The sequence below is a fragment of the Netta rufina genome (assembly GCF_964035555.1).
Source record: "Netta rufina genome assembly, chromosome: W".
Lineage (NCBI taxonomy): Eukaryota > Metazoa > Chordata > Aves > Anseriformes > Anatidae > Netta > Netta rufina.
The window spans coordinates 11,129,089-11,141,400 of NC_140139.1; the positions used below are offsets into that span (position 1 = coordinate 11,129,089).

At 36.3% G+C, this 12,312-nt stretch overlaps 1 protein-coding gene across 4 annotated transcripts in view; it reads left to right on the forward strand.

Moving 5' to 3' along the window:
* LOC311220786 (nipped-B-like protein) overlaps positions 1-12,312 on the forward strand; it is a 194,445-nt gene that overhangs the window by 160,403 nt on the left and 21,730 nt on the right. For all 4 annotated transcript variants that reach the window (XM_084304368.1, XM_084304367.1, XM_084304369.1 and 1 more), the window contains 9 exons: positions 399-537; positions 747-829; positions 1,878-2,010; positions 3,596-3,739; positions 7,567-7,656; positions 7,903-8,117; positions 8,213-8,315; positions 10,459-10,557; positions 10,656-10,802. In XM_084304368.1, coding sequence (XP_084160494.1) covers positions 399-537; positions 747-829; positions 1,878-2,010; positions 3,596-3,739; positions 7,567-7,656; positions 7,903-8,117; positions 8,213-8,315; positions 10,459-10,557; positions 10,656-10,802 — 1,153 coding nt within the window. The remainder of the gene's footprint in view (positions 1-398; positions 538-746; positions 830-1,877; positions 2,011-3,595; positions 3,740-7,566; positions 7,657-7,902; positions 8,118-8,212; positions 8,316-10,458; positions 10,558-10,655; positions 10,803-12,312) is intronic.

Below are 12,312 nucleotides of genomic sequence, written 5' to 3' on the forward strand. Positions count from 1 at the left end.
CTGGGTGACAAATGGGAGCCTCAGTGCCCCTCAGCAAGGAGTCTCCGATCACTAAGACTCTCCGTTCTTTTTTTGTGGCACTGGTTGTGATGCAGTGCTCTGCCCGGCCCTATGCTCAGTACTTCCCCCAATCTTGACATGCTTTGCAGGGTTGCTTCCCGGGTTTGGACTACTGTCCAGACCCTCAACCTCATCCTTTTCCTGCCTGAGAAGGGAATCGCCTACAACAATTACCGTTCTATCTTTCTTGGTGGAGGCAGTCTTGAGGTGTGAAATAAATGTCTAGAACACAGATTTCTATCTGTGGTAAAAATTTCCTAAATTTAAAAAATACTTAGGACCAAAAATAATTGTTTTGTTTTATTTTACTGTTAATGCTGTCCTTTTCATATTAACAGGTTAAATAGCAGTGACACTGATGGAGAGCCTATGTATATTCAAATGGTAACAGCACTAGTTCTGCAGCTTATTCAATGTGTTGTGCACTTACCATCAGCAGAAAAAGATTCTAATTCAGAGGAGGAATTGAACAAAAAAGTAAGGAAGATATTTTTAAAGATACTTTTTTTTTTTTTTGTGCAGGTATGACTGTGTGCTTGTGGGTATAATGTTTTATGATGGTGCTCTAGTAATCAGACAATGTAATTTTGTCTGCCATAATTATTTGATGCATGACAAATGTTGATCTGGAAATCATATTTCTGTCTAAGCTAAAATGTTAGACTAATACATCTTGTTATTTTTAGGTGGATCAAGATGTGCTTATTACTAACTCATATGAAACAGCCATGAGAACAGCACAAAACTTCCTTTCTATTTTCCTTAAGAAGTAAGTACTCTTACATTCTTTAGTATATTGATGAAACCATCTCTGAATAAAGTCTGTCACACCTGAAGACAAACCTAATTACTTCACAATGCTAAATACCAACCAATAAAGTTACTTATAACAATGTACATTATAGTTCCCTAAGAGAGCTTCCTCTCTAGACAAAACTTTTATGGCACAGAAATTCTGCAGGGAGTTCTTTATACATTTAAGAATCTGTCTGATAGTTTATGTAGGATCCTTTTATCAGGTGTCTGTTACTCATCTGAAGCACAAAAGAGGAGGCTGAATAAATATTTAAGTGGTGAAACCAGATTCATTCAGTCATCAAAATGACTAAAAATCTAAAATCACATTAATTTAACTAAAGTTAGGAATGCTAATAGCTGAACAGAAATATATATAAATATATATATACACACCTGAATAATCAAAATAAGCTTTTTTTTAGAAAAAGTCCTGAGATTTTTATCGTGTTAATTTCTACTGTTAAGCTGAAAGGCTGTTTAGAGATCTAGCCATTTCTCTGCATACTTCTGGTATCATTAAAGACATTAGGAACGTCATGTGTAAGTGAAACACTATCAGGTATGTTACGTTTGAATTTTACATTCTGATTTTAACCTTGAAGAGCATAATACTGAGATATAATTCTGAGATAAGTTGGACCAGACTTCAAGAGTCTAGACTGAATACCTCCTAAATACAGGACTACAGCTTGAGGTTCAGATTTTTTTTTACCTGCCTTGTTCATCCTCTTCATTCAGACTTTAACTCAAAACAATACATGAAAAAGCTTAGAGGGAAAAAATACTACTATCCTGGATTCGCTGCTTTCCCTGCAGTGAAAAAACAGTGATAAATGTTAGAATTATTTGTCCTTAACTGGATAAAATTATTTTTCTGCTAATATTCCAGTTTTTTTCTTTTAGAATTGCATAAAACTTTTTTTTTTCCTGATTAAACATAGGATTATTTTTGTTTACATCAGAAGAAAAGCTTAAATGGATCTTAAATTTGCTTACATAATACATTTTCTTCTAAACAGGTGTGGTAGTAAACAAGGAGAAGAAGATTATAGGCCACTGTTTGAGAACTTCATTCAAGATCTCCTTTCCACAGTCAATAAACCAGAATGGCCAGCTGCAGAGTTGCTCCTTAGCTTATTAGGAAGGCTATTGGTAAGGGATTCTTGTTTTTAACTATGAAGACTTATTTCAGTTTCAGCTATTAGAGGAATACATTCTGATAGTTGATGCATACGTGCAGTGTTTAAGGATTTTCTTATGTGTATCACTATTATGTAATATATAAATACTAAAATTTCGGTCAGAGGATGATCGATACGCAACTTGGAAAAGGTCGTGTGTATACTCTTTCTCACAAAAGTCCACTTCTACACTTCCATGACATTTTTCACGTTAAAAAGTGCCATTTTATACCATCTAGTAAGTGCAAATATTTGTTTAGATTAAAGTCAAATAGCTGTAATTGCTCATGTTAAATATCTTCTCTAGACTGTTCATTTAGCACAGAACCTGAAAACAATTAAGTAGATTGCTTTTATACAAATAATAGTACATTTACTTATGGAATGTGAAATGTTACAGAATGTGAACATTTTTGCTAACATATTCTTAGAGAGTTGTTTTACACAGTAATTTACACAGTAATTTAACCTGTTTCTTGGAAAAATATTTTATGGTCCTGTTGCTGATAAAGATGTAGCTTTCATTATATTTGCGTGAATAATGAGAAATACATATTATGGTGGTTAATATCTATGTTATTGCAAAGGATATATCCTGTACTAGACATCTAGTTTACTTTATGAAAGTATATATTTAAAGAAAACTAACAGGCATATTTGTAGAGAGGTTGTGTATATGTGGTGTAATAGTAAATGACATAATTTTATAGTGTGTGAATTAGAATAGGGATATATTATAATAAATATATGAATATAAATAAATATAATTAATATATAAATACATATAAATATATAAATAAATATAAACATAAATATAAATAAATATAAATAAAACACTATAGATAAATATATAGTGTGTGAAGTTAAAATTTTTAATAAGTTTAAACAGTGTCTTGTGAGAAGAATGAAGAAAGGCTGAGAAAGTTGGGGTTGTTTAGCCTAGAGAAGAGAAGGCTCTAGGGAGACCTTATAGTGAACTTCCAGTATTTAAAGGGGACCTACAGGAAAGATTGGGGGAGACTTTTTATCAGGGAGTGTATTGACAGGATAAAGGATAATGGTATTAAACTACAAGGATGATCAAAGGGCTGGAACACCTCTCCTATGAAGACAGGCTGAGAGAGTTGGGGTTGTTCAGCCTGGAGAAGAGAAGGTTCTGGGGAGACCTTATAGCAGCCTTCCAGTACCTAAAGAGGGGCTACAGGAAAGCTGGGGAGGGACTCTTTATCAGGCAGTGCAGTGATAGGACAAGGAGTAATGGTTTTAAACTAAAAGAGGGTAGACTTAGATTAGATATAAGGAAGAAATTGTTTACTCAGAGGGTGGTGAGGCACTGGAAGAGGTTGCCCAGAGAAGCTGTGGATACCCCATCCCTAGAAGTGTTCAAGGCCAGGCTGGATGGGGCTTTGAGCATCCTGGTCTAGTGGAAGGTATCCCTGCCCATGGCAGGGGGGTTGGAATTAGATGATCTTAAAGGCCCCTTCCAACCTATGATTCTATGAGTCTCAGTTGCATAAATACATAATTTTAAAAAATATATGTCCTTCTTTTCTTAGGTTCACCAGTTCAGTAACAAATCAACAGAAATGGCTTTAAGAGTTGCATCACTTGACTATCTTGGAACTGTAGCTGCAAGACTGAGGAAAGATGCAGTCACTAGCAAAATGGATCAAGGGCCTATAGCCAGAATCCTCAAACAGGTGTGTGAGAGATCCCATGCCAGCTGTATTGAGATATATACATTCAGATATTTGAAAATTATAAAGATTTGTTTAAAACAAAAACAAATAAAAACATCTCCACCAAAAAATGGCATGTGGAGAATCAGTTTTCATTGTTCAGATTTCTGAATCAAATGCATTCTATTTATAAGTATCACAGATTTTAGTTGATTGCTGTCTTTCTTGCACAATCTCCCTCATGGTCATATTAAATGGTTAATTACAGTGGTAAAACCAGTTTTACTCTGATGGTACAGAGGAAATAATAGAGCAACCGTTGAATTATATCTTAAGAGGCATTAAAATTATATATGTATGTATGCATTTGCTGTCACAAAATGGTAATGGGGCTTATGGCATTCATATACAGGCTTTAGAGAAGACTGAGGGGAGATTCATTAATGTATACAAATATCAGAGGGGAGGGTGTCGAGAGGATGGAGCCGGTCTGTTTTCAGTTGTGCTCAGCGACAGGATGAGAGGAAACGGGCACAAACTGAAGCACAGGAGCTTCCGGCGCAATATGAGGGGGCACTTCTTTACTGTGAGGGTGACAGAGCACTGGAACAGGTTGTCCAGAGAGGTTGTGGAGTCTCCTTCTTTGGCAATATTCAAAACCCACCTGGATGCCATCCTGCTCAATGTGCTCTAGTTAATTCTGCTCAGCAGGGGGGTCAGAGTAGATGATCTTCAGAGGTCCCTTCCAACCTCGTCCGTTCTGTGATTTAGAGAGTTAAACTCTTAAGCCTGTAAGGTTAGGTTTTACGTGACGTAGCTGGTATTGCTTTGCTTTGTTTTGTTTTGTTTTTTTTTTTTTCCTGAACTTGCTCATATATCTCATTAAAGAATGTACATTTGCGTTTCTGCTAATGCAGATTATCAAAATGTCTCCAAATCTGCAAGGGCAGCAACAGTTATCAAAGTGTTGCATGCTTCTGAGCTTTTTACAGCACATACATGTAGTTTGATGAGAAAATCATCAGGTCTTACGTGTCCTCTTAAAAATATGGAGTTGCACATTTCTTATTGAGCGTACAGTTTTCTTTTTGAACTACTAACTACTATCAGAATGATTGGATCTGAGGTTAAGTAGTCATATCAAATTCATTTTATCCAAATTTACCTTTTAGTTACTGAAAAAAGACTCCAGATTTATTGCATGTATTTCAGGATGACTGTTACAGATTTATACTGGAGGAAAAACTTCAACTTTAAAAATTTACAGGCATTCAAATAAAGAATCGAAGCACATCTAGTCCTTTATGAGTCTGATAATTGCCATAAGTTTGTTCGATTAGAATATTGTACTATATATAGTATCAAATCTTTATGTTCCTGGTTTAATATAATTTTTACATTTATGTGGATTATAATTTTCTTCCATTGGCAGTGATTCTGACATTTCTCCATCAGACTTGGTAGGGAAATATTTTAGAAGGATCCCTTTCTCTTTTTTTATCTCCGGAAGTTAAAATGGTATTGAACGATATTCCAGAAAAACACATATGAATATGGTGACCTGAATTTTTATTTTTTTAACAGGATTGGGCAGTAACTAGGCAATTGGCATTTGCAGAAAATAAAGTTGCTTTGGGCAATTGAGTGCTAAAAGCATTTTTTTCAGATACTCAGTAAGCTTAGCATCAATGATGGTAGACAGTACCATCCATACATTGTGGAAGGTATAAATTATACAGTACCATTAGTCAGGGTAGACAGTGTGTTGTTTATAAATGATTTGTAACATAAGAAAAAATAACTACTTGGAAATGTGTACATGTCAACTAAGATTCACTTTGTTGTTCAGATGGCAAGAAAATAAGAAGGTGCATTGGCAGACATATTCAGATCTAGTCATCAGGAAGAACTTAAATTATTGCTTCTGTTCAGAAATGGACTTACACTTCTACAGACTGTTCTTTCCTGATGAATTGAATACGTAGACTCTTATTAGATGTTTCCTTCAACCCTCTGATATAGTTACTATGGTATTCCCCAGTGACTGATGGATGCTTATAATTTTCTACTGTGGTTTTGACTCTTGACCCATATAATTAGATTTAGGAGAAAATCTCTTCTGTTTTGACTTTTTTAAACAGTACATATTATTTATTGAAATCTGTCATAGATTGACAAGTTGATTTGAACACTTATGCATGCCTCTCATTAATTTATCTCTTTATACTCTAATCTTCTGGACTTGTAACTGTACATTTTTCTACTTGGTGATGTTTGCAAGCAATATTATGTGCTGCATTTGTGGCATGATTGCCAATTTGTGCTGTTCATGCTGAAGTTGATGCTTATAAGTTGTGAATTTTGTTGCTGAAGAAGTTTAAGCCAGAAATTATTCTATTTTTATTATCAATATTGAATATGATTTGTTGCAGGCTTTTTTTTCCCTGTTTGTTCTGTGTTTTTTACTTGCTCAAAAATACTTAAGCAATTAGAATTCATCAAGCATCTTTTTTTTTCCCCCCACCCCATTATCTACAAAATTTAACATTGGTCAAAGGCTGGACTTATAAATCATAATTTGCATATATATTACAAACGTGTATCAATGAACCTATATCAGTATTATGTGCATTGTAAACATACATGTTTTAAACTCTTTAATTAATTCATTTTGGGGAAAAAAAGAAAAACATTTTACTGCTGTAATATGAGCAACTACAAGGACCTGCATATTTCAGTATAATACAAAGGAAAAAAGGTGTGTTGGTTTTCTTTTTATGCTGTTTTGTAAATATTGAGAAAGTTAGTTTCTGACTAATGAACAAGTTCATTGATACTGATTTATTCTCTGTAATCCCTATTTGGGAGAAGTACATTGTCTGTTGATCAGATATAAGATTGTTGCTAGAACTATTTAAGAGATCAGGATATACCTATTTCCCGTACAATAGCCTCTTAGAAAAAATACATTCTCTTCTTAACATTCATACAGTTTAGTTATTTACAACTGTGATACACTAGCATGTCCCATATTACAGTTTTGTACATAAGATACTTTTTGTGCATCTTAAAAGTGCTTGACAGAAAAATTATTATCCTCTTCTGTAGATAGGCTTTATGTAGTAGGTGACTTTTTTTTATTTTATAAACAGTGTGTTTGTTCACAAGCCTTTTTAACTGACAGAAACTTAATTTAATTTTAGAGAACATGATTCTTTAATGCTAGAGTACAGAGGTGTTTGGGGACAACCTCTGTAAGTTCTTTCTTAGATGGATTGAGCAAACTTGCTGCACTTTCTCTGTATAGGCGCATTATCCCTGAAAACACATACCAAATATTTTTACAAAGGGATAAGTTATTTCTTTGTGTTTCCCATACTTTTCTACTGTTGTCTGTGTTTTCATATTTCTTTTCATTTGACTCTTGTTTTGCCTTTTATCCTTTGTTCACCTGAGAAGTCACTGTTTCAGTGTTTTATTATTAGTGAGAAAACTAACAATGATTTTTAAAGATTAAACTTTGTGTCAGTCTATATCTCATTTAAGCCTTTTTTTTTTCTCACAGAGGATCTTAACACAAGTTCATAGAAGGAAAATTAATCAAATCAGTCAATCTGTTTTAAAACCAGTCTTATGCTGCTTTTAATCTTTTTTTTAGACTTTGGAATCACCAAGTCTAATTTGATTCAGTTTGTATGCAGTTTACAGGTAATTGCTTAAAAATTGTTAATGTTCTGCGATTATCAAAACAACTAAGTTCACTGTATTTTATATATGGATATACGGATTGTCAAATGGTAATTACCACTGAGCAATATTCTGTTTTACAACTATCTTTGTCCTGACAGGTTTCAGGAGGAGAAGATGAAATTCAACAGCTACAAAAAGCTTTGCTAGATTATCTTGATGAGAACACAGAAACCGATGCATCATTAGTGGTAAATTTCAGCTTTCTAATAGTGATTGTATATAAAAATAATTTCAATAACAAGTCTACTGAATAAAATTACTTTCAGTCATGTATATTAGTGTTTCAATTAAATTGTCACCCTAACATATACTGTTGATTGTCTTTTCCAAAATATGGTTGAGGTATTAGACTCACTCTCATTATAAATCAGTTCATCTTCCTCTTCTCTATCTGTTGTTTTTTGTTTTCTGTGCATTCTGCTGTATCTCTCCAGTTTTCTCGGAAGTTTTATATAGCTCAGTGGTTCCGTGATACAACTATGGAGACAGAGAAAGCAATTAAATCTCAGAAGGATGAGGATTCGTCTGAAGGAACTCATCATGCAAAAGATGTTGAGACCACAGGAAAAATCATGCATAGAGCAGAAAGTCGGAAAAAGTTTCTTCGTAGCATCATTAAAACTGCTCCATCTCAGTTCAGTACATTAAAGTATGTTTCACTACTGCTGATTTCTTAACCATGCATTTGATGTTTTTAACTGTTTTCTATAACATGTCCTAATTAACGCATTGGATTTGTTGCAGGATGAATTCTGATACTGTGGACTATGAAGATGCATGTTTGATTGTTCGCTACTTGGCCTCTATGAGGCCATTTGCCCAGAGCTTCGATATTTATTTGACACAGGTAAACTGTGCCAGAATCATATCACAGAATATCATAAAATCATATCATACAACAGCTTGGGATGGAAGGCACCTTAAAGATCACCTAGTTCCAACCCACCCTGCCAGGGGCAGGGATGCCACCCACTAGATCAGGTTGCCCAGAGCCTCATCCAACCTGGTCTTGAACCTTTGCAGGGATGGGGCATCCACAACTTCTCTGGGCAACCTGTTCCAGTGCCTCACCATCCTCTGAGTGAAGAATTTCCTCCTAACCTCTAATCTAAATCTCCCTTCTTTTAGTTTAAAACCATTTCCTCTTGTCATTCATTATCTGCCCAAGCAAAAAGTTGTTCTCCATCTTTTTTATAAGCTCCCTTTAAGTATTAAATCAATTGAATCGAGGGACAATCCCCTCCCTCGACCTGCTGGCCACTCCTCTTTTGATGCAGCCCAGGATGCAGTTGGCCTTCTGGGCTGCAACTGTGCGCTGCCGGCTCATGTCAAGCTTTCTGTCCACCAGAACCCCTGAGTCTTTCTCTGCAGGGCTGCTCTCAATGAGTTCTTCTCCCAGTCTGTGCTCCTGTCCAGGATTGCCCCAACCCAGGTGCAGCACCTTGCACTTGGCCTTGTTGATCCTCGTTAGGTTCACATGGGCCCACTTCTCAAGCTTGTCCAGGTCTCTTTGGATAGCATCCCTTCTTTCTCTTGTGTCAGCTGCACCACTCAGCTTGGTGTCATCTGCAAACTTGCTGAGGGTTCACTCAATCCCATCATCATGATCTCAATCAGCCAGTTCTCTCAGGACCCTGGGATGCATGTCATTGGGCCCCATAGATTTGTACCTGTTCAGTTTCATCAGGTGGTCTCGAACCTACTCTTTGCTTACATTGGGAGGGACTTTGCTCCCCAAGCACTCCTCTACAGGTTTAGGGAAATGAGAGATGTGGGAAGCCTGACTGGCAGTGAAGACTGAGGCAAAGAAGCTGTTGAGTACCTCAGTCTTCTCCATGTTTGTTATTACCAGTTCTCCCTTCTCGTTAATCAGATGGGGTATACTCTCCTTGGCCTTTCTTTTCTGGCCAATGTACCTATAGAATCTCTTCCTGTTATTCTTTACATCCCTTGCCAAGCTCAGTTCCATCCATGCCTTGGCTTTCCTGATCCCATCCGAGCACATCCAGACAGCATCCCTTTACTCTTTCCAGGCCACGTGTCCCTGCTTCCACTGCCTCTGCATTTCCTTCTTGCTCCTCGGTTTGACAAAAGTCCTAGTACAGTGAAACACAATGGTTTCTGACTCCAAACACATTTGGGGTAGTGTGCAATATCTGTTCATTATTGAGCACAGGTATTTAACAGGTCATGGTAACACCACATACTTTCATATTCTGTACTGATGGCATAAGTGCTTTTTTTCTTTTTCTTGTATGCATTTCATACATCACATTGCGCATATGTTATTTTGTCTGTGTATGTATATGGCAAAATCATTACATTAGATGTACACAGTAAGAGGATAATTACAAAATGTTAAAACCTTTTCACAGTTTCTGTAAGATGCATGCTTATTTGATAGTGCTAACTCATGAAATGTATCATAATTTGATTTGAAAATATAAGCCAATTTGGTCATTTGCTTGCACAAGTGCATGTTACTCTCACTTTGGAAGCCATTGTTTGACCAGTGTGGTTTCTTTCCTTTTTCTGGGAAAAGAGGACTAGCATGTTGGCATGGTGACATGTTTGAACTCTAGCAATGGTTTAGGTTTCATTACTTATATTAATCTGCATACAGAGCAAGTCATAGAGTTACAGTGTCCAAATCCAACTTTCCTGTTAAAAGAGCCATGGTGAAAGCTGCATCTGAATGGCAAAAGTAGAGTTTAAAACAAAGGGATGTAGAGTGAGCATATGGAGCCTGTATAAATCCTGTTTGGACTAGTCTTAGAGATCTATCAAATATCCATGCTCAAGTCATCAGTGCCATGGAACATCATTTATGTGCACTTCTTCACTGTCTGAGAAGATGTATTCAATTTTTAGTAGACAGCTATTCTTATTTTAGTTAAATAGTTTGTGTGTTATTCTTGTGCATTTTTGCCTGTGTTAAACATTATTACTTTCCCAAAGCAACTGAGATTTTTTTTTTGTTCTCTTAATAGATTCTGCGTGTACTTGGTGAAAATGCAATTGCTGTTCGAACAAAAGCCATGAAGTGTTTGTCTGAGGTTGTTGCTGTAGACCCCAGTATTCTAGCCAGGGTAAAAAAAAAAAGGAAATATCTATCATGCATACTTTTATCATGCTTAAAATAAATCCTTATTTCTTATTTTGGATGTGTTTTATTTGTTCTTTTTAGCTGGATATGCAACGAGGTGTTCATGGACGGTTAATGGATAACTCCACTAGTGTACGAGAAGCAGCTGTGGAGCTGCTTGGCCGATTTGTGCTCTGTCGTCCTCAGCTTGCTGAGCAGTATTACGACATGCTGATTGAAAGAATATTGGTACAGTGACTTGTGATATTTATAAGTTAAATGGCACTGGGATTTTTTTTTTCAACAGAGTTTATATGTTTAATAATATGGAATTATCACTCCAAGAGTAAATTGTATTTTATTGCTTTAAGGAGCATCATCCTTGTAAGACCAACCCTGTAATACGCATCACTTGTTTTGAGTGGAGTCTTTTTTACATCAGAAAGTTGTATTGCAGTAGAACCAGGATTATGTTCCTTTTGATTCCATTGTTAAGGCACAAATTAGGTGAAACGAAAAATTATTCCATGTTTGAAGTTTGAGATACGAGTCTCTGAAGGCAGTTCAGTAGTGTGGGACAATGAAGAAAGATCTACAACACAATAATCTAAAGTTGCTAATTGTAGTCCAAAAGAAAGAGAAAAACTACTTTGTTTTTCTGTGCTGTTTTAGCGTTTTAAAAGGTTTTCTGTTGTTTTTTTGTACAAAAAGTGTTTTTTTTGTCTGGATATTTAGATATAGTTAAATTAAAATTGTATTTTAAGATAACACTAGCTTTTAGGATCCATGTCAGGCAGCTTTTTAGTCAAATACTACTCATTTGTTATGGTTACATGATAAAACATGTTCGTGAAGGGCTTTAGAGATAGGTAGCTTCATATGCTTACATGTATAAGCATGTGTCGTGGTTTAACCCAGCCAGCAGCTAAACACCACACAGCTGTTCACTCACCCTCCCCCCTCCCTCTCTGGGATGGGGGAGAGAAATGGGAAAGTGAAGCCTGTGGGTTGAGATAGAGACAGTTTATTAAGACAGGAAAAAATAATAATAATGATAATAGCACTACTACTAATAATGTGTACGAAACAAGTGATGCACAATGCAATTGCTCACCACCCGCTGATTCATGCCCAGCCTAACCCTGAGCAGTCCAGCCCCCCCTCCCCCGGCTAGCCACTCCTATATATTGTTCAGCATGACGTCAGATAGTATGGAATACCCCTTTGGCTAGTTTGGGTCAGCTGTCCTGGGTCTGTCCCCTCCCAGCTTCTGCTGCACCCCCAGCCTGCCCGTTGGCTGGACAGAGGAAGTTGATATGTCCTTGGCTTAGCGTAAGCACTGCTCTGCAACAATTAAAACATCGGGGTGTTATCAGCACTCTTCTCATCCTAAGCCAAAACATAGCATTCTACCAGCTACTAGAAAGAAAATTAACTCTGTTCTAACTCAAACCAGGACAGCATGCATAAAATAATTCATCCTGCCATTCAGATTAAATGGGTTTTGAATAAGATGAAATGAAACTCCTCATCTATCTCCTTAGATGAAGCCTAGGAAAATGGAAAAGACTTGCTACATAGGCTTATCCATAAGCTTTATCCAAAGGCTTGAAGTATTACTGTCCAGATCTGCAAAGGGTCTTGTGTGTTCCAACAACGTAGTTAAAGCATCATTACATCTAACTTGTAAGCTCTTGAAGTGGAATTACACATTAGCAACATCATGAGCTCTTAAATCAGAGGGTATAAGCGGAGGAAG